The sequence below is a fragment of the Cebidichthys violaceus genome, unplaced genomic scaffold (assembly GCF_023349555.1).
Source record: "Cebidichthys violaceus isolate CVI_PGR_0920_01 unplaced genomic scaffold, fCebVio1.0.p SCAF_17, whole genome shotgun sequence".
Taxonomy (NCBI): domain Eukaryota; kingdom Metazoa; phylum Chordata; class Actinopteri; order Perciformes; family Stichaeidae; genus Cebidichthys; species Cebidichthys violaceus.
Window position 1 is genome coordinate 6,347,453 of NW_027176340.1, and position 27,188 is coordinate 6,374,640.

At 41.7% G+C, this 27,188-nt stretch overlaps 2 protein-coding genes across 2 annotated transcripts in view; one reads left to right on the plus strand and one right to left on the minus strand.

Annotated features, from left to right (window-relative positions):
* The window catches only part of kif5ab (kinesin family member 5A, b), a 58,586-nt gene extending 47,361 nt beyond the window's left edge, over positions 1-11,225 (minus strand). Inside the window, exon 1 of the mRNA XM_068712368.1 lies at positions 10,749-11,225. Coding sequence (XP_068568469.1) covers positions 10,749-10,877 — 129 coding nt within the window. The 5' untranslated portion in view covers positions 10,878-11,225. The remainder of the gene's footprint in view (positions 1-10,748) is intronic.
* Positions 11,226-13,221: 1,996 nt separating this feature from the next.
* dctn2 (dynactin 2 (p50)) lies at positions 13,222-25,345 on the plus strand. The gene is made up of 14 exons (XM_068712369.1): positions 13,222-13,435; positions 13,769-13,837; positions 16,658-16,754; positions 17,466-17,527; positions 17,689-17,787; positions 18,854-19,014; positions 19,621-19,774; positions 20,046-20,111; positions 20,356-20,394; positions 20,605-20,682; positions 21,374-21,445; positions 22,331-22,433; positions 23,525-23,616; positions 24,479-25,345. Exons 1-14 carry the CDS (start codon positions 13,400-13,402, stop codon positions 24,563-24,565), a joined length of 1,215 nt encoding a protein of 404 aa, XP_068568470.1. The 5' UTR covers positions 13,222-13,399; the 3' UTR covers positions 24,566-25,345.
* The last annotated feature ends 1,843 nt before the right edge of the window (positions 25,346-27,188 follow it).

Below are 27,188 nucleotides of genomic sequence, written 5' to 3' on the forward strand. Positions count from 1 at the left end.
CTTCGCTTCTGACAGACAACAGGATTTATTCACACACCCACAAAAGGTCACTTGTCAGGAAAATGTAATCTTGGCTCATTTAAGTTGAACAATTGACCAATGCCTTCATTTATTTGGTGAGGACAGTCGTGAAGGTAGTAACAACATCCATACACAAAAAAAGGCCAATGCACAAAACAACTCCCCCTGCATATGGTCAATAATTGGTCACTGACAATACATTCCAACACAGGCACACACACACACACACACACACACACACATTTTGATCTCATTCAGACTGGTTTCATTCTTGTCACATTCTTCCTCTCAATCTAGTTTCACACAGAAGCCTCCCTCCCACTAACCAGGAGACATATAACTAAATATTTTAAAAGGCAGAGCTGGATGAGATAAGAAGATTAGGCATGTGTTCCTCCTCCTCCTACACATCGGTGGGCTGACAGGCAGGCTGGCGACGGCTGCTCACTTTTTTCCTCCATGGCTCCTTTGCAGTGGTTTGGTGTTGGAGTGTGAGCTTGACAAAGGGCAGGAGGAGGAAAAGCAGGAGGGGTCCTATTTTTCCTCATCAGACTCTGTGTGTGTCTCATTCTCTGTATCAGTCTCCCCCCACTCCCCACCCCCACAAACTCATCAACTCCTTGCCTCTCTCCTCACACACATAAATGCACATACAAGCAGAGTTCATGCTGCCAATGTCTGCTCCATCCGTCAAGCTAATCAGGCTTCGAGCCCCAGATAACAGCATCATTAGTGATTCTCTCGACAACAGAAACCCCCTTACAACTGCAAAAGCTCCAGTCACACAATATTACCAAACATAACTGCATTTCCTAATTCACTCTGCTGACAAGTCTAGGCAGAGTCAACTGGCACACACTGCCTCGAGGGCAAAGCAGTGCCGACTGATTGCCGAGTTACGATGGTGGTGGTATTATTTTTGAGCTGTCTTGCAGCTTATCTTGTAGTTATCGAAGCTATTTGTTTTGCCGTTTTACTTTATCACTAGCTTAGGGAACAAAAGTTTACCACTCAACATCACATTATTAACAGTCTACTAATAACTTCACAAAGTTCTCTGCATCAAGTTGTTTATTAACGATCCGCACATTGAAGTGGACCAATTAGTCCCCCATAAAACTCTGCATAATTTATCAGGATGAGTGAGAGAAACATGAGAGAGAGAGAGAGAGAGAGAGAGAGAGAGAGAGAGAGAGAGGAGTGGAGAGCAGAGGGAGAGGAAGATTGGGCTTTGTTCACACGCTTTGTTGAGTATCAGACCAGAAAATAGGAGCAACATCAATCTCCCTATGGACATTAGCGGAGTGAGAGATTTGGAGCCACATCAGCATTCGGTTGAGGAGAGTGAGACGGAGAAGGAATTTAAACCACAACAGATAAACTGAGATGATGGACAGAAAATTACTGAAAAGATAGACAGCGATAAAACACGCTATGATTATTCTTTTATTCCATTCCGAGTAGGTCTGTAAAATGACACATCCACCTGTCTGTCAGGGCTGAACATTAAGCCTCAACGCATCTTCGGTACACACCAAAGTGTGTCCACAGGACAGAGGATCAGAGACAGTCAAGGACTGAAAGCTGGCATGTTCATAATCTTGTTAACTTTTGGATCAGGTAGTTCCTGATTTAAATCAAAATGTTCAATTCTTGACCTTTGACAATGCGGTAGTAAAAACAATCTCACCTCAAGGCCCATTAAATATCTCTCCATTAAGTCCTTAAATCTGCAATAACTTGTTTGGCCACTTGAGTTGTGAACACTGACATATCACTTGTTAGCTTCTTACAGCAGTTACGGAGCAACATCATCATTCATTGAGAGTCATGTTTCTGTCCACCTGATGAATGCACGTCCAATATTTACTCTCTTTAAGCTCTGTTTTTTGGTCTCCACCGACTCCTGAGGGAAATAAGAGTGAAGCCATGTAAAGAAAGAAAGCTCTTAACAGAGCCACCGATTCCTCTATACCTTAATGTCGATTAGTACATAAACCTGTGAGCCAACTGTATTGAATCAATTTAGGCATGAAGTAATGCTCCAATGGAATGCTAATGCTGGCAACTTATAATGCAGACATCTCAAGCTCCGTGCCAAATTGAGATAGAGGGAAAGATCTGTCTCTTTAGCTGCTAAATGCCTACTAGTACCTAACCTACTAGTCGCTAACTGTATGTGTCTGCTGTTTGGTGCTGAGTGTGGACAGCGCTTTACAGCTGTCCGCTGCATTTTAAAACAACACTATGAAAGCAGTAAAGTTGCAGCCGGACAGCTGAAACTGACCAATAACTACTAACCAGGAGCCAAATTCAAACAGCTAGGCAGACTGACACAGTTCAGTAATTTAACCATTGACCAACTGATGGGACAAAAGCTTACAGAATCATGAGGCGGGTCAAAAGCAGCAATGCAATACAAACAAATACAAAGGGACAGGCAGGAAATCCAAAGTCCAAACGACCAGAGAGAGGTTCAAAACAGGCAGGTGCCTGGTAAACTGAAAAGACAAGAATTCTTGTACACCAGCTTATATGATATTATAAAAAAAATTGCAAGAGAGAGAGAGAGAGAGAGAGAGAGAGAGAGAGAGAGTGAAGGAAAGTGCGAGGAGAGCAGAAAACACTTTTCGGGGATGACAAAGATGCCTCATCATCGAGGTGACACTTTGACTGTTTCTGTACTCGCCTCCAATGTCATGTTTGATTTGGCCTCCAGCCTTAACACACCTGCCAGTTATTTACGTTATAAAGTTATAGAAATTGTACAGAAAATAGAACTGAACCTTGAGATAGAGATGAGTAGTTTAACATGAATTGGGACCAGCGACCTCAGACCGGAGCAAAGCGTTTCGATCGCAACCTGAGCTATTAGCTGGGCTCTCAAAGGGAATATTTGATGCCAAAGGAAATGTCTGAGGTCTTGTGGACTCAAAGTCATTTCAGCCAGCAACCGCCTGCATTCAGCTCAACCTGCGTATAAGCAAATCCAGTCAAAATTAATTCACACAAGGTACAAGATTAGTGCCGACAGCAGCTTCGTCTCTGTCTGCGCCGCTTCGGCACCACACAGAAAAAGTCAAACACATTTAGCATTTAATTCAGAGGAAATATTTATTTTTTTCAGGCAGTAAAGCATCATGCCTAAATTCTAATGTAGCACTGAATGTGTAAAACAATCTAATCAACACTCACTAACCCTGCTAGAATAGACACTGCATTAATTTATCACAAGTATAATTTTACCTGAATGTGTTTATTGTAAAAAAAGGAGGCCTATTGTGCCGTTTGTGAGAAGTGAATAACATCACTAATGTCCCTCTCTTCTTGAGAGTGAAGCCAAGTTAAGAAAGAACGCTCTCAAGAAGCCATTGATTCCTCTATACCAGTAATTCAATTAGTACATATATCCATGAGACAACTGCATTTAGGCGAGAAGTGATGCTCCAATGAAATGATAATGCAGGCAACTTATAGTGCAGACATCTCTACGCTCTGTGCCAAATTGAAAGGTTTTGTGTTGTCCTGGTCCACAGTTCTAATTGAATCTGAATCCAGACCCTCGACACTGAGACTGATTCTCAGAAGCAGCCAGAAAAAGACACATGCAGTAATCCACCAACTATGCCATTGAGCTGCTTTGCACCATTACTATGAGCCCTGTTAATGACTACATGTGGCAGAGAATGAATTATAAATTAGGGTAGGATGAAAGTCGTGAAGATGTGGCAACATAAGCACACATTTCTATCTTTTTGTGTATGCTGGCGGCAATTATTAAAGCGAGTGAAGCTAGGGGAACAGCTGAATGGAAAATGAAGCAATCCAAGAAATTGTAGTGAGCAATGACTTAAATTTGCTGTAAAAATTGACAACACGGTTAATAGGATTCCGTTCAGCTACAACTAACAACCGAGCTGTGCAGCGAGGTAATTTGGATAATAAAAGGCCTCCAGCAAAAAAGGTGAATGATATTAAGAGTTTGCATAAAATGGCGTTAATTAGAAACTCTGGGAGATAGAAGAGGTGGAGTAAAAGAGCAAAAGAATCAGTATGTTTATCAATGTACGCCACAAAGAAAACAGCTGGTACTGTGTGCTGGAGACGTGTTTTTAAATGTCTGGGCTGGGACCAATCCAGAGCCATGCACAAAATAAAATGATTGCCAGGATTTTCCAAGTCTCTGTTATGTATTGTAGTGTAAAAATCATAAGTGGGATTAACCTAGATTAAAAGCAATAAAGGAAAATGTTCTTTAAGGCATGTCTCCCCGGAGAAAAGGAGGGAAACAGTGACCCAGGGTAGATGTCAAAGTTCTACAGTGACAGATCGATGAACTGAACTGTGATTAATTGAAGGGAACAGAAGTCCTGAGCATGCAAAATGCAGGGATGCTCCTCTCGTCGCCTTGGGATTTCCTCCCTGATCTACTTCCAGGCTAATACAGCACCATCCTGCCCACGGGGTCTCGACATGTGCACACACGTGTGCGAGCACGTGTGCAGCCGGTTACACTGTACTGCCCACAGGCGCCGAGGGCAGACATGGAGACAGGGCAGCATCCTGGGCAGGGCCGTGGTTAATGAGGACAGGATGCTCCATTAACGCTCCCCGGAGCTACAAGCCTGCTAGTCACAGCCCACTTCTGTCATAAAGGGAGCGAGATGGGCAAGAAATGTGTTGACGAACTGGCACAAGCTTATCTAACCCTGGCATGAGTGCACGCTGAGTAAAAATAAAGATGAGCTGAAGGAACTGGCAGCTAATATGCCGTTGAGTGTGTCCGCTGACTAAATTGGAGTCAGTATTAGGGTAAAGATGAGAGGAAGGGCTGGCAGCGCTAGTTTGGGTTGTGGCTAGATAGATAAGGTAGCCATAAAGCACTGGTGAAAATGAATCTCAGTGAGTACAAGTTTCTCATTTTGGGGATTCTCACACATCTGGGCTGACTGGAGTGAAATACCACTCGCCACAGTCACAAAGATCCTTTAAAATTCCCCTGACTCCTGACTGTCAGGCACTTCCCCCTTGACACCATTAAACCCTGCCATAGAAAACTCTGCCGAACTTAATGAGATGACAGACGATGCTGAGCTTCTCCTCTCACATCTCCTCTCACATCTTCCTAAAACTGCTGCTGAGTCGTGAGGAAAATGAGCCGCAGAATCATTACAACATCAAACACAGCTAGACAGAGAGAAAGACAGTGAAGTGTGTATTTAGGAAGAGAGAGAGAGAGAGAGAAAGAGGGAGGTCTGATCCCAAGTGGAAGCTATTGTGTTGACGGCATTCAACGGGAGAAATGAGTGCAGATCTTGACCCTACACAGCAATCCCATTACACGGCCTAATTGGATAGGGTGTGTGCACTGCATTGATAGAATTAGAGCACTAAAGCGTGCAGGGTGGGGATGAGGGAGCCCTTTGGACCTCCATTTGTGACTCTGTTTGGTCTGCAGACAGTTAAAGTCACTGCAAAGAAATATCCTCGAGGAGAACACGGCTCGAGTGGCTCTATAAATAACAAAAGGTACGAGGCAGGTAGATGACTTGACTCTGCGTCCGCCATGCACTGTCAACAGTTTGTTTCAACAGCAGCTGTTTTCCCCTCTTGGCGCCTAATCAAGAAACGGATAGGAGAAGAAAAGAGAATCAGCCCTCAGCACGAGCGCGGCAGGGACGGAGCACGCAGCTCCATCAGAATTCAGACACACGTCTCGTAATTAATCGGTTCATTTCTAAAAATGTTACATGCCTATTTTCCGCAACAGTAGCGCATGTGATCCTAATTCATTGTTATAGATCTCAGAAAAAGCTTTCAGGGGAAAATGAGTGCTTTCTTGTGAGGAAGTAGCAAAGCCTGGATAAAAAAGGTGAGCTTCAGTGCAGAATACACTCCATCTCATGTGAACCTTTTGACAAGACTTTTTTAATCCTCTATTCTTCCAAAAAAATGTAAGCAAGGTGGGGGTTTTTTTTGCAGCAGTTAACAAAGCAGCCTTTAACACCCTAGAGTGTGGTATACTTGTAAGCAAGCAAGGGAACAGCTACCAGAGAGAGGTAATCCATAGAATTATAAATGGTGTGCAGAAAATAGAGAATCAATAGTTCTTTAATGTGCGCATTTCAATTGGACTGGCAAAGTTCACCCTCCTCGATATCCATCACGGTCAACAAAAACAAAAGATCAAACGGCTCCATAAGACAATGACAAGGAGGTCAGTGTAGCGAGATAAGGGACGGAGTGTTTTAAATTACAGCTACACCTCAGCATACACACATGCAGAGGCACGTGCTCACGCCCCAAGGTTGAGTCTGACAGGATGATGGCTGACAGTTTTGGACACAAACACGACGAGGAAGGAGGCTTTTCTTGTTGTTTTCCTATTCTGGTGCAAAACTTAAACAGCCGGGCCCTGCTCCAGGATGCAGGCTCATTCAGTTTGTACCGCTAATATTGGAAAGTAATGGTCTACGACTAAAGGGACTCCTAGTTTCAGAGACACAATGACCTATAGTTGAAGAGGCACTGCAGAGAAAAATTCACTGCTAAGCATTTCCTCTGGCTCGTTTAAAATAGTTGGACACGGAGAGGGATCTAATTATCTGTGTTTACAAGTTATGTCATACTACCCCCTTAAGCTAAACTCCAAGACCAAGCATGCAGCTAAGAATATTCACAAAGGTTTACAACAACAGCAGCCAAATTAACCATAGAATGATTTCATTTTGGACACAAGGAATGGAAATGATGCCGTTTCGCCTCTTCAGTAGTGAGGCTCCAACAAACAATCACAGAGGGAATAGCGCAGGTCGCAAATGGCATTTTATTTCATATAGACTCCTAATTCATAATCTTATCATAATACGCCGCCACTGGTATGATGCATACATGCACACAATGTATCTTTAAGAAGCCTATAGCATGTGTTCAGCTCATATGGCTCTGGCATTAGATATCTATATGTCACTGCCTCGGAGCGAGAGAGAAGAAATTCCATATCTTGCTCCCTCGGAGGCGACCGTGATTATTTATTATTCATAGAACTGAATCCAAAGCGTGATTCATCGTGGTTGTCGTTTTCGCCTGCCAGAAGATTAGGAGGGACAATCTGGCCCCTGTGACGCCGCATTGTTCCAGACAGTGAAACAGCAGAGACAGCTGTGTCGCTCCAGTGTGGAGCAAACACAAAGGCCGAGCTTTTGGGCGGTAAAAGGAATATGGTGAGTATGGTCATTACTGTCACACAGCCAGTGAGCGAGGGCTCCACAGGTGGCATGTGAGATGAGAAAATAACTAATTAACACATTAATTGTTGTGTGTGACATATTGCTATTGTCATTAAAATGACTATTGGGAAAAATGTCTGAAAGTGCTTCAAGGAGCTCTTCAGGAACCTGAATGTCTAACTTAGGGGTGCGAGTTTACGTGTTTCACATGTCTTCTACAAATGTTATGTGTTGCTTTGAAGATCCAACATTCGCTGTATTACTGGTTTCATGCCTGGACGATTGATTCGGCTCAGTTGTGTTTGTGCTTGTTGCACTGATGCTCCGCACCTCAGAGAATAGGCACTGATTCCTCACTGCTGATGTCAAGTGAATGCAGAATAGTACATCCTGTGTTATGGCAGTGAAGTCACAAAACATCAAGGTTGAAATGCAAGTCCAAGTCACTGGGGTGAAGTCTGAGTGGAGTCTAGACGAACCGAGTTGAGTTCTTAGTACTCTAAAGCCACACAAATCTAATTTCTATATTAGCAATGGATCAGTTGACTGTACAGTATAACAGGGGTTGCTCATAGATAACCGTCTCAAGTTCCCCTCAGCTCTATTTCTGCATCTTTCAGCTCAATATTTAAAGTCTGCAACTTTGCCGTTTGGATTCCGTCTCGCCGCTCTAATCATAACTGGCATAAACTCACTGTATTTGCTCAGCAGACAAAACAAAGGTGGTGGGTAGCTGGTGAACATATTGCATCGTTTAGCAGCTAAAGAGCCAGAAATTTCACTCTGGAGTTTATATAAACAGACATGAATCTAGTCTTGTTTTTAAGCAAGGGTGTGTAATTTTTCGAATTGAGAAAAAAAAAACACAATCTTTCTCTTACAAATGTAAAGCTGAATTCACAAGCTATAAAATGCATCCTCAGTCAATTGTTATGCTCTTGCTGCTGCACGCCTACTTCGTCTTGTATGACCGGCTTATGGAGGCTTATGTCAGATAACTAAAGATAGATATTGCTGTGTGAGTAATATGTCTTTGCAATCTTTACGACTTTGCTATTCTTGTGCGACTGTTTTTAAGCGTGTCGCAAATAAACCATTCAGTGTGTCAATATTATAGTTACGTAACCTTGCTTGAAGTAATCCCTGTTAGAGCAGAGGATGCAAAGCTAATGTTGAAGTTGATGTGTCGAGTTCAAGTCTGAGTTTAAATTGTCAAAATTCACATCCAAGTTGTTTCAGTAGTCTTCGCTTTTTGACTCTGCAATGAAACCGCCGCACATCTTACCAGTCACACTTCACCCGTCCCCAGTGTTTCGAGGCCCCCGGAGACGTTCCTTCATCAATTCAGAGCACACCAACACGCCATCTTCCCAGATCTTTAATCTTTCCAAGCCTCCTCCTGCCTGCCAACCCAGGTGCCTCCGAACCATCACTCAAGAGCTGAAATCATGGCCTCTGTCAGTTAACAAGTTTTGGAAGGAGCCTTGCTCGAGCAGACAAATGTGGGGCCATCAGTGCTGCCCAGATGCGAATTGTTTTTTACCAACCGTCAGAATGCGAGCGCTTAGTTGTCACTACGGGATCCCCGCAGCACGCCTGCCAGCCTGGTATTCTAAATCCTCATCCAACCTGACGGCCGTAGCATTTCTACTCTCAGGAGACACATTTTTTTTTTTTTACAACTTCCTCTAAGTGTGTTCCAGAGCTACAAGAGAGATGCTACAGAAGGAAACCACAAACTCTGATAGCAGTTACACAACTACAAACCCTTCCTATTATACTTCCCAAGAAATGACATTCAGAAAGATGAAAACTGTGTGCATTCGTCTGTGATTATAGTCATCTGAGCAGAAGGAAATTGATGGGCGGTTCGTACATGAATGGTTACTGGAAATATAAGAAGAGAAGTGCACGCTTCTGTTTCCAGATGTTATCAGTTTCGAAGGCTCCTGCTGCCATACTGAAGTCTTGGTAGGCAACAACAGCGTGTATGTTTTCTTGGCATAACGACAGATCACAGTTCCCTTAATTGGGTAACATGATTTATATCCCTGCACACTGTTTTCAGCTGTCATCATCTGCAGGCTACTATGAAGTACACATTAAAACACTGCAGCCGGAATGAGACAGAAGTGATGATTCAAGATACTCTTTAGGATTTAAAACTGAGATAGTTTTAAATAACCTCATAATATACAAGAAAGAACATCTGTATGAATTTTTCATTCTTCTGCTGCCTTTAAACACACACAGAATACATTTAAATGCAGTTCCCAAGATTGAAGCGGGAATGACTGATTTCAAGCCCACATGCCACTCCCAAATAGCATCAAAATGATGTGGTAATGAGAATTCAGTCATTCAATCTGCTTGAGGCAGATACCCTGCTGGGATATCTGCTTCAACAATGCTGTCTTGCATTTCAATGTGTGTGTGTGTGTGTGTGTGTGTGTGTGTGTGTGTGTGTGTGTGTGTGTGTGTGTGTGTGTGTGTGTGTGTTTGCGTGCATGTGTATGTGACAACATTTGTAAACTGATAGGGATTTTCTGCTGTCTTCATCATCACTTGAACATAACTCTCAGGCCATATGTGTGTGTGTGTGTGTGTGTGTGTGTGTGTGTGTGTGTGTGTGTGTGTGTGTGTGTGTGTGTGTGTGTGTGTGTGTGTGTGTTAGCGTCGGCCCTGATGGGCTTTACATCTAAACACTGAGAACATTTGCATTTAGAGCACTCTTAATCCCCCGCTGTTAACCTCAGCCTCAGGTACGCATCCATCAGAGTGACAGATGTTTTACAGCTTGGTTCATTTTCACGTGCTGCTCTGCTCCAACACAATGACAGTAATTATCAGCAGCAATTCAAACCTATTGAGTGGACAGAGACATCCCCCCAGGGCCTAACTATGAATGGCATTAGATTTGCAGCACCTGATACCTCAACAGTTCCTTAGAAGCTGACTGCAAGATACACCAACAACAATCAACCGATCCTACGTGATCTTCTGACATAGGAAACACACCAAAATTTCAGCAGAGCAATACCACAGAAGCAGCAAATAATGAGCCGGTGTGGGAACACAGAGGTGGGGCCAAGATGCATTTTCAGAAAATGATGAGTTTTTAAGATCTTCCTTACGCTGGTAAAGCTCAGGCTTGTGGAGTTTATTGATCTTGGGCTTCATTTCAACAAGAAATGGGATGATTTTGGCACATCATCTCAGGTGAGGCCATTCATCAATTTCATCCAGCCTTATTTTATGCAAGGCTTAGTCCACCCTGTTGCTCTTTAATGGCAGCAACACACATCTGAATGATGCATGATGCTGATCAGGATATCGATAGGGACTATACTTAGTTTGATCCCTGTCAGAAGCCTTTAAGTCTCCAGTGTTGTCTGGTCAATATCTGATGTGTGAGATGAGAAGTGTAACCCCTAGCGTCGGCGTGCGCAGACTGCATGGAGCGACAAGGAGGAAGGAGATCGTTCAAAGATAACTTACCCCGAGGATGACAGTATCTTCTCCTTGGAATATCGGGATGAACTTATCTCTGCGGATAATTTCCGACTTGTTTAGAGGACGGAATCGACACAAAACCTTGATATTGCATTCTGCGTTAGCATCTGCCATCGTAGGGGAGGGGGGGAAATAGTAGACGCGCTTCCAAAAAAAATAACGATGAATTTAAATTAAAGACTAAATATTCCTTGTGCAGCCTTTTCCCGTGAACCACCTGGACGTGAGCTGAAACCACCGGCTATACCCACATGCAAAGCGAGACTGGCAACATTTGGAAGAATGAACTACGAGTTTTTTGGGGGGGAGACTAAAGCCGAATTCTTAAAAGAAAACGTAAAGAAAGAACCCGTTTGAGAGAGTTTCTTCTTTCAAACGTCCTCATCCCAACTCGGGTCCAGTTGAGCTGTGGAGAACAGATGGAGAGTTGTGAATGGTGAGTGTATTCCAAGCTGGTCCGGTCGGCAGTGGCTGCACGGAGGCATGCCTTGTATCGCTGTCATCCCGGTGACTCTCACTGGGGGCGGGGCGTGGTGAAGGAGCGACTCCAAAAATCCTCCCTCATCAGGACCGCTGAGCAGAGGGGCCGAGGAGCTGCGACAGGAGCTCCACACTGCTTCTTATTCCCGCAACCACAACTACACATGGCCTTGACAGAAAAGTTCACTTTTAACCATTAAACACTTTAGTTTCAAGGTGGAGCGCAACAAGTTGAAGCTGCTGCTCGTTGCGTCTAGTGAGAGGTTGACAGTAGCTTTGAAGCACAGCATATTTAGGCTATTTTATTTTCAGGGTTAAACCAGACTGGTCGCCATGCGTGACAAACTGGGTAGTCACGTGAAAACCAAAGGCTCCGTCATAGGCCGAATACGTTGATGTGTCACTGCACGTTTCATTCAGTAGCGACACTCGAGAGAGACTTGATTAAAAGACAGAATGGTCGAAGTTGATGCAGCTAAAATATTCTCACTTGTTGTCCCTAAGGATCAAGTCCTAAAAAAAACGCTGGATAGACCTACTACATTTCCCAAAAGACCATCCCTGCCTAGTCAATGTTATTTTCCCAGACGTTTTGCCACAATAGACATTATACTACAGTTTCACAGGCTAATTATACTAATGATGAGTATCAGACTTTGTTTGTAAAATAGACAGAGTGACCTTTCAAAAAGATATGTGGGTTCTGCCAGTGGCTCCTCTTGGCATAAATTGTATAGACAAGAAACACAGTAAGAGAGAATGAAGCTGCAGCACTTGCAATAGGGTTACATTTAAAATGTATGTATTTGCATTTGAATGAGGATTATTAAATAATTGCCTTGGAAATACTCCAAGAAATAGACCATAAAATCCAGAGTTGCATGCCATAGGGCTCTGGATGACAAAGCGTGTGTGTCTTGAGATGTAGATAATTGGGCCTCAAATGACGCTTAGTCATCTATACCAATCATGTGATTGGTTTACACTAATGATTCATTGCATGTATGTTGAATTCAATGAATAATAATGTGTTGTAGGTTATGTAACATACTGTGAGCGATATACGTATAGTCAGCAATAATATGTGAACACACTCTTATACAGTATTATGTAATTATAATATGTTTCTTTGTATAGGCCTATGATATGAATAATCAATCCCTGCACTGTGAGTGCATTTTACATGCAATCATTTATAATGAATAAATATATAATTTATATTCAGCCAACTATAGAACATGTTTCTTTGATATGTAAGAAATGTGACATAGAGAACACAATAACATTTTAAGACTTTTTAAGTGAGTGAATTTTTTTTTTTTTATTTGACAGTTTTCAGGATTTGGTTTGGAAATAGTTGCTTCTCCTTCAACATGGCCTACAAAACGCCCACAATGTGTGCAGCGGTAAAAATCAGAATCAAAATCAGGTAAAACATTAAAAAACGTTGCAGTATACATTATTAGTTCATTTAAATAAGACACATGCAGCAGTACCTTATCATACTGTATATGACTATGTACTGCATTATCTGGAATAGCCTAGTTAACAACCACTTTAGATAAGCAGTATAATTTTTTTCCGACAGAGTGAATACTCCTCTTAGTCGACTGTCTTCGGCCCATTGATTGAGTTGTCTGGTCGTACCTTTAGCGCCATCGTGTGACGCCTTTGCTGCAATTCAACCAAACTATTTTAGAAAAAAGAGACAGAATCATGTTGTTGTTGAAGCAAATGAGTTGTTAAGTATTGTATGAGGGCGACAGCAAATATGAAAAAAATGTAAAAAAAAAACCTACAGAAAAGGGACCTTACATACGTTTGTTAAACTGGGCGCATGCGTAAAGACGCTCCACTTCTTCGGGAGCGCTTGATTTGTTGGTTTTGTACGCCGTTGGACTCTTCCTCGTCGGTGTAGCTAACACATCACCGCCCGCTCGCCTGCTCCTCCGTGAAACCCAACGTACACGCTGTCAAATCAAGCTAGCCTAGTGACAACATCAGCCTGGAAGCCTCCGCCGGCTGAGAGACTGCTGGCTCATCTACCGTTAGCTTGTGTTACAATTTGATTTGATTAATCGATAATTTAAACGTTTAAATAACTGCTAATATATTCTATCGTGGTTTATTGGTCTCGTCTTTGCTTTTCGTTGAAAATGGCTGATCCCAAATACGCAAACTTGCCAGGAATTGTAAGTAGCTAATGTTGTCAGACAGGTTAGCTAGAATGCTACAAGGCAATGCTAGCACTAATATGTGACAGCTAGCAGCTAAGCTAGCTAACATCCCTGCTGTTTACTATGCCGTCTGCTTATTGTTTGAATACTATTAAACAACTAGCGTTAAAAATGGTAGTTTTTTAGTGGCAACAATTTCAGTAAGTATTGTGTCTTGTGATACAAGCAACCAAGTAGCAACGGCTAGCTAATACGTGTTGTTGAATGGGCTGGGGCGTTGGCCAGACTAATGACAATAAACGAGATATCTGATAGTTTGATGTGTTGTTTACCTGATTGTTTCATTAGGCCTTTAACGAGCCGGATGTGTACGAGACCGGTGACCTCCCAGAAGATGACCAGGCTCAGTTTGAGTCGGTAAGTGGACGTTTTGTATTCACTGGATGTGTCCGTTTGCAGGCTGTTTGTTTCGCTGCACATTTAGCTAACTAACGTGAACAAAGGGTTTACAAGATTAAACTCCTAACCACGAAATAACTTTCCTTTTACTACTTTCACGGCAAAGCACTGATTGTACCTCAGCAGTACTGTAAAGTAAACTGTGTCACATACTAACTGTAAGGTAAATTAGAAAAAAAGATGTCATCTATGATCCTCTCTTGTATTTATTTATGCTTCTTAAATACTTGTATTATAAAGTTGTGATCCTTAAAACAAGATATGTTCATTTTGTTTATATTTCATACAAAATGTCAAGAGGTCCCTTTCAGGTTACTGTTTAACTTCATCATCCATATATTATAAGCTACATATTGGTATGTCTCCTGATGTATACACAGAGAGAAGTAAGTAAGGGAAAGGTATAGAATAGACACTATAAGTCCCATGCAAGCACCATTATCTTTTAAAATGTCAGGGAACTAAATCTACTGTGGATGTTTATAGCGATGTCATGAGGATGGTCTTTTGACTCTTAGAAGAGTCTGTTCTCACCGCCCACCAACTGTAACATTAGGCAGAGTTAGTGGTGGCGTTGCTAGACTACAGTCTTTTTCCAAAGTGTATTGCTGTGCTGGACGGTTTACTGACCAGCCGAGTGAACCCTAATTGGCATTTTCCCTTCCATGTGTCCACATTCGTTCCTCCCATTCCCTTGCCCTTGTTTTGACTCTGCCCCAACCCTCGTGGAACCTTAGTTTGTACAAGTAAGACTGGATCCATTTTACTCTTAGTGAGCTCAATGCCATGCTTTTTATGCATGTGTTTTTGATCTCATATCCACTTTTCTTACCTCTAACTGATTTGGATGAAATGGATCGATGGAGTGACCCTTTTTGTGCCCTGTAATTCATCAATTTCTGATTGTTTTGAAGTGCAAGGAATTGATTCTTTTCCTCCTATTTGTGTTGCTCAAGTAGAACTCTTTGAAATGATTTTGATTGGTCTTCAGCACTGCAACACTTACATTAGAGAAGTGTTCATTTGCTTTAGATATTTCCTTTTTTAACCTATCATCATGTTCTAACAGTTGCTTTCTGCCTAACCACACTATTTTGACTAACTGGATGTTTTAAAGGCCCCTATAGGCTGCAATAAGTCCTTGAAGGTTCATTGGTACGTTGCATGTCAGGCTTTAATAAAATGGCTATGAATTACTGTAAGTTTTTAAATTTGAGACATGTCAGACTGTTCAACAAATCCCTTGTGTATCCTAGCATAATCGATAGATGCAATCAGAAACATGCATTAACTTAAGTGTGTGTGTGTGTGTGTGTGTGTGTGTGTATATATATATATATATATATATATATATATATATATAGACCTTTGACGCAGACTTCCTTGGTCACCAATGCCCTTAATCTGCCATGGATGGATATTTCTTGCTGTGCTATATCTCAGACCTCCATCTCGGATTGATGACCAAAGATATCATTCTGTTTGTCAAAATCACTCTGTGTATACTTCATTAACAGCAGTGGTTAGGCCTTGTAGGTTTCTTGACTTGTTTTAATCACCCTTAAACCACCCGTTACCATCCATAGCATACTGTTTTGAGACCTACAATGCCCTTCATGAGAGCATATGGTGGCATTGCATTATAAAGTGCAGTATGGTATCAAAGGAGAATGTCTTAACCTGAAATCGGGGAAGAGAGAAAGAACTGGAGACATGATGAGCGGTCTGATCCGTGTGTCTCCAGGGTTTTTAGCAGCAACTCTCAGAACACTGCTTTCTTTCTTATCTTTCCCCGACCCTGGCCAACTGTTCCTGTTGTGTGCATGGCATGTGATAACCACATTAATCTGTGTTGTCTCTCTCTCTCTCTCTCCCCCCAACTTTTTTTCTCTCCCTCTGCTCTTCCGTTACTTTTTCTAACTCTCTTTGGAAACCCAAGGAGCTGGTAAGAGCCTGACTAACTCTCCTCCTCACCCTTCCTCCTCCTCCTCCTCCTCCTCCTCCTCCTCCTCCTCCTCCCTTCATTTGCTTAACTGTCTCGTGTTTTGTGGTGTTAATTTTTGTATGTGAGCCCGGACTCATGTCATCTATCTGTATGCGTCATTGGTGTTTTTAATCCTACCTAACCCTCTAGTTCATCATAATTGATCACAAGGAAGTTCTGATCAAATGATGCACGTTTGTTTGTTTTTTGTTCTCCCCAGAATCACTAATCAAACTGTCATTTAGAAAAGAAAGTGTTAGTGGCTTCCAACTCTTCATTCACGTAACATTGATTTTACCATAGTAGACTTAAACGACATGAATAACACATTTCATTAAAGAATTAAACCTTTTTAAAGAAAGTCTTAAGAGTCTGCAGTCAGGCCAAGGATACACTATGGCTGTGACACACATAATGCTCCACATTCGTCTCTTGCCTGCTGGTAAATTTAGTTGTAGTAATCTGGCTCTGGACAGTCCCAAATTCTGGCTGTAAAGCTGTTGCAGATTTCCATGATTTATTGCTACAGTGGCTTTTATTTTCTGTGGGTGTGTAACCTCTGTAAGTCGTAATATGCTCGTTGACTTAACCTCATAATTCATTTTCTTTTAAATCATATTTCGGGCCAATGATCAAACACGTAACATATTTCAAGTCTACCTTGGGCTTCGAGACTCACTGGCTCAATAAGCCAAGGCTCATTTTCAAGTCTTTGCTGTATGTATAGTACAACATTCCCTTTTTAAGATTTTGTTAATGTTCATCTGACTTTATTTCTTTTATTTCAATAACAGGAGGAGCTCTGCAGTGACAGCGTGGAGAGGATTGTGGTCAACCCCAACGCAGCCTTTGACAAGTTCAAAGACAAGCATGTCAACACCAAGGGGCTCGGTCAGTTCATAGTGGGCTATTAATCACTCTTCACTATTCACTTAAGTCACTTTATAAGAAAGGTAACATCACCTTTAGTAAATATATAGACTGTTCAATAACTATTCATTTATACAGAGGTGTTTCTGTTATTTAACCTGCCCTCATTGGTATTAATGGGGTGGACAAAATAATAGAAACACCTTTCTGTTGCAATACAGTTCATTAGCTCCACAAACTGCAGTCTCCATAATGAATCAACGCCATCTCTTCTTAGAAATGAAAAATGATTGCAATCTTCCAGAAGTTAGGTTTTATTGCAAGACTGTTGCATTATACTGCATTAGTTTCAGTGTACATAATAAACTGGTAACTAGTTGTTTTTTTTCATCAGGTTGGTTTCTGTATTGTATCTGATGTACTAAGTATACAAACAAAATTATTGTAATTTCTTCTTTTGAATAGCTTTTACAAAATGCAAAATGTACTCTTAATGGATAGTGAAATATAAATGCATATTTATACAAGATCTACAACATTTAAAAACAACCGTGTAAAATACAAGACTGGCAGACGCAGCTGACGGGTGCTGTTGCTTCAAAATGTTGCTCCTCTGTTACAGGGGTCACTAAACAGATCCATTCTTTTGCCGATCTTAAACCCCAAGTCTGCTTTCTCTGTCCGTTTTCTTTCTTTTTGATTTCTAACGAGCCGTTTGTCTCCTTTTCACAGACTTCTCAGACAGAATCAGTAGAAGCCGAAGAGTGGGCTACGAGTCAGGAGAATTTGAAATCGTGAGTACCTTCTAGTCAGCAGAAATGAATTACTTCACTTTTTATTAACAACACCATGAGGATTTCTATTGGCACTTGATAAAGTGAAGAGTGTGCGCTCTCTGTATTAGACTCACTTTGCTGTTGTCTAGTGTTCACAATGCCCTCTCATCTTTGCTCAGCTCGGAGAGGGCTGCGGAGTGAAGGAGACGCCCCAGCAGAAGTACCAGCGCTTGGTGAACGAGATCCAGGAACTCACTCAGGAGGTGGACGCCATCCAGGTGAGCTGACAGCGAGACGCACACATGAGCTCAAGCACACCTCCCTCTTTCCCACAGATCCAGCCTCTATCTAGCTGTCTGCACACACATTCAATAGCCGTCCACAAAGAGACTTTCCTCCGCTCTGCTCCTTGACCACATCATCCTGGGAGGGCAACCTTTTAGTTGGAACAGTTTCAAAGGTGGAATATTTATGTCCTGTTCTTACTGTTGCACTAGAGACCTGAGCTTTGTACGGCGTGTGCACTGAAGCCTTAAATTAACTGAAAATGAATTGATTAAAACACAGTCCAAGAAATTGCTTTTCCGACTTACAAAGACCCCTCAACCCCGAAACTAATTAAACCTTCGGTGTCATTAACTTAGATACTCACAGAGTCTGCTCCTCCGTGAGTCCAACACCAAATTCAACCTGAATTGGCAGTATTTGTGACAGAATCCATGGCTTTTAGATCATGCAGGTCATGCTGGCAGAACGAGCAGCCTGCTTCTCTGTTTCAGTCTCTAAATTTAAACCTGTGAAAGACCTCCTTGGAGTAATGACCTCACTCCAATTTAAATTGTGGCCATTCATCAGGGCGACTGTATTGAATGGAGAAGTCATCTGCTGCATGCATGCATAGGTGAGAACATACTGTAATTTACTTATATAGAGCAGATTTATTGAGAATAATTAAATAATGTCAGAGTTTGATGATAGTCTGCTAAATTAGCATGCAGGGATCAGAGATATTATTCTCTTAATTGTGTCTGTTTTTGAACACGTTCATTTCAGACAAAAGTAAACCTAACAAAATACACCTCTGTATTTAGTTAATTCATTTGTTTACCCTTAAATATATCCCATGCAGGAAGCCACAGTAGCTAATCCAATATCTGTAATTCTGTTCTACTGAAATATAATATCGGAACGAATTCAATTGACATGCCGAGTGCTAAGAGTGAATGTTTACATATCCAGTACGTTTTCTTTTTTTAATTTGAATACCTCTGCGTTGGTGTTTGGAACCGTCACTGCCGTGTAGAACTCAGTCACTCGGTGACGGCGGTGTTCCTCTGCTTCCAGTCTGCCACACAGGAAACCAACGCAGAGGAGCGCCTCACTCCGGTGGTCCTCGCCCAGCACGCTGCCCAGCTCAAACAGCAGCTGGTCTCTGCCCACCTCGACTCGCTGCTGGGACCTCATGCGCACATCAATCTGGCTGACCCAGATGGAGCACTGGCCAGGTGAGCTGGGTGACGAGGCAATAAAGCAAGCGGACGAAACATCTGGAACCTGATGCTAATCAGACCCTTGCAGAGTGATGAGGCAGTAGGCAGGGAATGGCTGGAAAGAGGGATAAGAACAATGGTGGCTTGAAGATATAGAGGGAGTGTCAACAGTAGATGGTGGGAGGAAGGAGCAGGGGAATTAATTCCAATAAGCACACTATAACCCAGATATAACGAGTAAGAACAGCTGTTATCAATCGCCCACATAACCCCCCTGAGCTCAGCGCAGCACTACCTGGGGAGCACAAGAACCGATGGACAGATGATTGAGGAAGCCTAATAAAAACTGGAGAAGGAGAGAGATTACCACAAAGCCCATAGAGTGAATGACATTATACAGTTGTGACATTTAAGACCACAGCTTTGTACTGTAGATAGAGGGAAAGAGACAGACACAAGAGAGAGAAGAGGAATAAAAAGTGATGAAAAACGGCTCTAAAAAGATCCAAGCTCACCTTGACCTTGCAGTTTACAACAGAGCTTGAAAAGCAACACATGGAGCTGATAACAATATTGAACATTTAATCCTTTTTGTGTCTCCTTCTTCCTTCCTTCCCCCAGGCGTCTGCTCACCCAGCTGGAAGCGGCCAAGGGCAACCGTGGCAGCTCCACGGGAGACGGCAAGCCGACGGCACCGGCTAAGGGCCCAGATGGAGTGGTGCTCTACGAGCTGCACAGCCGACCCGAGCAGGAGAAATTCAATGAATCTGCCAAGGTAAAGTGTAAAAGGGAGGTGGAGGGGAAGCAGCGCAAAGTGTCTTGGAACGAACGCACTCGTGAAACGAACAAATGTTGATCTGCTAGACATCTTTTTGTTTTCATTCTCGTGAGAGGAATGTCAGAATATTTAATGGTAAATAAACGGGACAAAAGGCTTCCTGCCTGTGTGCGTGCGTACGTGGGTGTTTGTCTGTGTGTATTTGTGTGTCTTGTGGGATGCTGTTGTGTCACTGCCAGCCTTTTGTTGCCTTGTTGGGTCCCTATAGATGGCGGAACTGGAGAAGCGTCTAGCTGAGCTGGAGATGGCTGTTGGCTCAGGATCAGACAAGCAGGTACACACCGCCTCACACACCGACTCACACACATCCTCTCTAATGCTTTTCTCTCTCATTCACATTCATTCTGTTTGTCTCAGTTTCTCTTTCACTCTCACACCGGTAGAATTTTCATGCTCCTGTTGCCGTGTAACCATCCACTTACTCAAGCTGAATAAAATCGTACGCTTGATTTATGTAAATTATGGCTTCAATGCTTCTTTCTTATATTTCATTGTCCCTCTTTGTGTTTCTGTTGCAGGGACCTCTGAGTTCTGGCGTTCAAGGAGCCAGTTTGATGGTAAGAAGTCAACGACTTTCTTTGGGAACGCACCGGGTGGAGTCTGTGTCTGTGTATCTGATGTGCAGCCAGAGAACTGGGTCATACTTCAAAGATGAATGACATCAGTTCCTCCCAAGTTTGTTTATTGTTGCTGTGCCAGTAGCGAGAGCAAGAACACTTGCGTTCATGCTTGTATATATAACTTGTGTGTGTGTTTGTTTGAATCAGGCCACCATAGAGCTCCTGCAGGCGAGGGTCAGCGCACTGGACTCAGCTACTCTGGATCAAGTGGAGGCCAGACTGCAGGTAACCAATCAGCACACAGCACGGGGTTAAGGGGGAATTGGATGATTTTGATATAAATAAATAAATAACAGTTGCAATTTCACTGCATTCTTATTTATACATCATGTTTCCCACGGTAACTTTGTGTCTTAAAAGAAATATGTTGTTTTTCTGTCTTACGGAGAGGGTTCTATAACAAGCTCGATATTTCATCTATTTGAGTCCAGTACGGTCGAGATGGTGCAACAGCTAACCCCGCACACCCAAAGCTTATTAACAACTTATATACACAATGTGTCTTGTGTATCCAACAAATGTTAAAATAAGACTCTTGTATGTATTGATATCTACTGCAGCTTGCCCGCTAAAAAGAATCAAAATGTACATAAAGTTTTGGGGTTATTGTAAAGTGTTTTTTTTAATCTATTTGACTGCACTGTAATTCTTTTTCAATCAGCCCCACGCACTCCAGGAGAGAGAGTGAGCAGTGCTGTTGCTCTGGGGTTGAAATACTGATAAATACTTGAAAATGTATTCACGTATTCGTAACTTTTGAAATGTGTTGTGCTGCCCGCCTGTCAATCTACCTCGGCATTCCCATGAATCTAATCTATGCTCGTCTTTTTTTCTGTAAAGTATCTGAATGCCTCTAAAACGTTACACAAAAAGAATAAATTACAATTTTTTTTCTCTCTCTCTCTCTCACATTTAGAGTGTCCTCGGGAAGATGAATGAGATCGCTAAACACAAGGCAGCGATTGAGGACGCCGAGACACAGAACAAGGTTTGTAATCCCTGCTCAGCGCACATCCAGCAATTATCTCAGATGATTTCACACAAAGTTACCAAACACTTTGAGATGGAAGATTCCTACAATCATAAGAGTTGAGCTTTTATCAGGAAGTCGTATAATATAGTAATAATCTTGCTAGTTCAGTCTTAGTGACAAGATATTAATTTGGAAAACGTTTGCTAGCGCTTGACAAAGCCCGGCAGCCAGACTGAAGAGTAGCGCCACATGTTAAATGTGAGTGCAGTGCTGTCTTTTAACAAACAGCTGACACATTTTAGTTTAATTTCAGGTTTTCATGTTGGACTCTGCTGTGAGATCTGCATGACTTCCAGGCAACAATCTCGTGCCTCTTTGGCATCGACTGTTTTAAAGTGTCATACCCCTAAAAGGCCAGCAGAGGGCAGTGCATGTTAATATATTATTGTGATGAATGCAAAAGTCATGGAAAGATGTTTTTTTTTTTTTTTTTGATACGTTGGTTCATTCACAATGCTGTTTGATTCTTTGAGACACTGTAGTGTACTGTGATTGTGACATAGTAAATAGTGTGCATGACTTCATTACTAGTAAAAAATAATTTAAAAACTATAAAAGCTTTGATGTGAGATCATGTCTGATAACGTCATGGGACCCCCAAAAAAAATTTCTTCAGCCATAAAAAGTTGAGTTTTAATGTGGATAGTTGTGATTATTATAATAAATGCAGGTATCATTTACAGTACAATAAATATTGCATCATGAAACTAAGATTAAATCAAACATGTTATTTTAGCTGGCGGGTTTATCTAAGTCGCTTTGGATAAAATGACTGTAATATATAATATAATATATATAATATCTGGGTATGAAATGTGCTTGTATGTGTTTGCCCGTCAGGTGTCGCAGCTTTATGACGTGGTGCAGAAGTGGGATGCCATGTCCACTTCTGTGCCTCAGGTGGTGCAAAGGCTCGTCGCTGTGAAGGAGTTGCATGAACAAGGTAACGCGGGGAACAAGGTGGTCGACCAACACTTGCTCTACTGCGCGTCCTCGCATAACTCTCTTAGCCATGAGCCAATATTATTTGTTTTCACTTCACGCAATAACATTATATGAATGTAGTGGTGTTGAGTAATTGGTTCATATTGCAATTATTATAATATTATTGCTCAAGGGGCAGATTTCACCCCAGTAAGGATCATAACAATGAAACCTTTTATAATTTATGTTCTGCTCTTTAATGTGAGAGGAAGAGAACCTTGAAATGACACCCACGGGAGTTCAAGGAGAGGATGTATGTAGGTTAGTGGGTGGGTGTGGAGTGGCGTTACACTTGTAAAATATGTAGGATGTAGCTACAGAACATAACAGGGTGTGAACCCCGATCACGTTTCAAGCACGTCTGGGCTGGGAAGTAATATGCGGCCGGAAAGATTTGCATTTGCAATGGGGGACGTTTGGAGTGCGAGACAAAAGAAGAAAACTAAGCAAAAATGGGATTCAAACGGATAATGGAATTAGCCTAAACCATGCCTTTCTATTATAACAAAGGGCAAAAAAATCACTGAGAGGGAGTCTCAAAATGGTAATAGAATTAGACTAAATCTAGCAATACTGTTAAACACCCCCTCAGGGAGAAAGAGATGCATGATATTATATATATCACATTATCATCTTTTTATTATTTAGCACATGAAAGCAGAACCTTGGCATTAATAGATTATATTGATAATTCATTTCTGGGTGCTGAAAGAGGTCATTTATCATCCGGAATCACTTTGCAGCAATCTGTCACAGTCTGCAGCCAATGGGGTTCGTAGCTTTATGAGGTTTAGCTGCACTGGTTTTGTTTTCCTCTCCTGATCTGTCTTTACCAATGAAGTAAAAGGAAATACAGTTTCATCTTTCAAGTCTTTCATCAGTTTCACATGACATTTGTCTTTACTCCCCTTCACTTTGGCTGAGAGCAAAGACAACATTGCATTTTTAAGCAACTTTTTCTAACCACAAATTAGTGAACTAGTACTCCATCTAACTGCTTTTCTCTCGCCTCTCCATTTCACTTGATCCGACCTCACCGGCGTCTCGTAGCCATGCAGTTTGGCCAGCTGTTGACCCACCTGGACACCACTCAGCAGATGATCAACAACTCTCTGAAGGACAATAACACTCTGCTAACACAGGTAGGAAGTTCAAGATCCATTGAACAATTGGTAAATTTACTCCAACCAAAGAGACATTAACGAGGCCAGTAGACACGCTCGCTTGTCTCAATGGTGGGGCCACACAAAAATATTTCCTACGCATCTCTTTCTGAAGTCAAACGACTAAACTGCGTCTTTTGAGGTAAAAACGTAGTGAAAGTGTCCTCTTACCTCTTAGTCTACAGAAACGTCTTCAGTCATAAAATGTTTCAAAGTACTCTTGACAGACCTCCGTTGTGATCTGAAGTGAGGTATCCTTTGGCTTTTAGAAGGTTGTTAAATCTAACATTGACATGCACACATCACAGAAAGGTCTTCTACAGCCTCACAATGGTTTTCAGTAATTAGATGTGTTTTTAACTCCCTGTGAACTTAACTTTACACGTGCATGACAGCTGTGTAAATATAGTTAATAGTGTCAACTAATGATTATTCAATTATGGATTATTTTGTCCATAAAATGTTACCAATGTCACTTTCATTGAGAGCCCAAAATGCTTGTTTTGTCAAACCAATAGTACAAACTCATCAAACACCTTGACTATAGGGATTTATTTTAATTCAAGTGATCAAATGTCTTGATTTGTCCAACCAACTATATTCAATTTACAATGATAGAAAACAGAGTTTCCCATTTGAGAATGTGGAACCAGTGAATGTTTGATCTAACAAGGTTCTCCCTTCTGTGAGCTCCTTTTGATTTGCATTATTCTTGTTGTCTCTGCCTCCTTAGAGGCTCTAATTCATATCCATTCTTCCTCTCCTTACATCTTCAACTCTACTTCTATTTCTTTCACTTGTTACCTAACATGCTCCCCCCCCCCCCTCTCTTCTCTCAAAGGTCCAACAGACAATGAAGGAAAATCTGGTGGCTGTAGAAGAGAACTTTGCGTCACTAGATCAGAGGATGAAGAAGATCTCCAAATAAACGCTGGCAGACTTTGGAGCAGTCCAGGAGAAGAGTAGAACATGGACTAATGTGAGCTGGCTAGAGGCCACAGAGGAGTTATTTGGGGTTTAACTCTGTCCTTTCTGGCCATCTCTCTCTCTCTCTCTCTCTCTTTCTCTCTCTTACGCTCTTCTTCGCCTCTGCCTTTTTTCACTAAGTGGAATGTTAGAAAGATGGAAAAACAAAACAAAAGGAGACTAAATGTTCTTGTCCACCCCCCTTTCCTCTTCCTTTCTCTTGCATCGAATTGATATCAAGTGAAAACACATTTGTCCACTCTATACATGCCACTGATCACAGTCCCCTGTTAAGCGTATTGACTTTTAGACTGGATTGTTTTTATTATTAGTAGTATTAAAAATAAGAAATTCCTCCATTCCTTTCGAACTTTGTACTGTATACTCTGGTCAAATGAAATAGATCACGGTAATGTTGGGTTGATGGATCGCACATTAAAGATGTCAACTGTGTAAAAAAAAAAGACAAAATAAAATCCAGATCTATTGTCTTCTAGTGTTGTAGCAGCAGCACGTTTGTGCGAGTGTCGGGGCCGAGTCACGGAAGGAAAGCTTGTAAATATGCCTGTGTACCTTATTGTTTCTTCACGCTCAGTCGCTTGTAACTATATTATTATGACTGAGACCAGACACCACAGGCAAACTTTTAATCTGCTTTGTCATTGCCTACAAGTCAACTGTATTGTACATCTGTGGTCATGGAAACGGATCAATAAAAAAGTGCGATACGCTTCACACCTTATTTTATATGATCGCTTTTTTAATGATCACTTCAGCGGTGACATAGGTGCCCACTTCATACTTATTGGGTTGAATGAAAAATAGAGATAAAAAGGTGATTACTGTATTAATTACACCAAATCAGTAAACTTATTGGATCAAGTTGAAGTCATTATTTTGTTTCGTCATGTTGGAGCGTGTGGACTTGTCTATGCCTGAACACTTCTATCAGATGAATGTCATGGATGATGCAAGGTTGCATACTGATGCTGAACGAGGCACCGGCACAAAACAAGTGGTGGTCGAGTCATCAGCTGTTCCTATTGCAAAATATAGCCATCAGTCATTTTTATAAAGTGACATTTGAAAATTTGCTTTCTTAATTTAATTCTAATCTGGTGGTATTCAAAATCTAAAACTAAATGCCCATTTGTGGTTTCTTAATTACATGGAGTTGTTATGCCCGTGTGTGACACCGGGTGGCACCATAGCATCTATTAAAAACAGGTCACATTGTTCACTGTTATTCAGCTTTCAAAGATACAACCACATACACTCCATAAGAGTGAATTATTCTGCCATACTTCAACATATTTCTGTCTCATCCAATTTCCCTGTAGAAATAAATTCTCTTACTCTCCTAAATGTTAAATAACTTAACAAAAAGTAATCCCTAACAGGAGAGTAACTTGACATTATTGACCAACTGTATTTATAGTAGATGGATGGATCTAATTTTAGTTTAAACAACATTGTCTACAATGGAAAAACTACATTCAAAAGTAACTGAAAACTTGAGATGACGAAGAGCTTTAAGGCACCAACCATGAAGTGTGCCAGCAATTATCAAGCCTCCAGTGTTATCGAATTAGTGGATTTAAATGTGTCAGTCTGTCATTTACACAGTAAATTAACACTCATTGATTTTCTCTGAGGTCAACCTCACATCCATCTGGCGTTATAGCAGCTTTACAAAAAGCTGGATGTCAGGTGACGGTATTAGCGACAAAGGCACAGACAGGTAACGTATAGCAGGGCAAGGATCAGGTGTTTCTGATGAGTCATCATGTGAGCTGGTGCTGCAAGCCGCCACAAGTTTACAGAATGGAGGTCACTTTCATGATAAAAACCTGTGCTACAGGTCCTATGGATTCCTCCTCTGCTTTAGCTGACTGTCATAGCTGCATATCGGTGCCTGTATTGCATCTTTCTTCTATTTCAGAGAACGATTAACTGCTGAGCAGCTTCCTGTTTCCCTAACGGTCGCGGGAGGTCAACGCGGGGCTGCTTGGACAGGACGTATCAAGTGTGACTCGCAGGGAACAAGATCCAGAGCTCCGACTTAGAAGGGAATGCCCCAGATGAGCACAGAGACATACCGTGTACTGTATATCATGTTATACTGCATTTGTCCTTCTATTTTGGGTGTAAGATTTGGTCGACCCAGGCCCGACTGTTAAGACTCATTTATACACTATAACAGAGTGGAGATTACCAGGAGGTCAGCCCAAAACGCTGTTAACGAGGATTACAATTACACTTTAGACCACGGCTCTCCAGGTGGCCCTGAATATGAACAAGGATAAAAGTACCGCGGATGAATGCACTGAAAAACAGAACCACTATTAAAAAACAGACGATTTTCAGATTGTAGGAATTCAATCAAAAATTCTTAGAAGGCGTTTTAGCCTAATTTAATCTCCAGTCATTCTTCACTGTAACAGTCACATTGCTATCATGAGCTATATGTCAGCAGCCCACACCACTCTTTCCTCCACTGGACAAAGTAAATAGTGAAGTCCTCCGGCAGCACAGAGCAGCTGAACACAGAGGAGGAGGCTGTGGGGAGTACCAATTGCTCACAA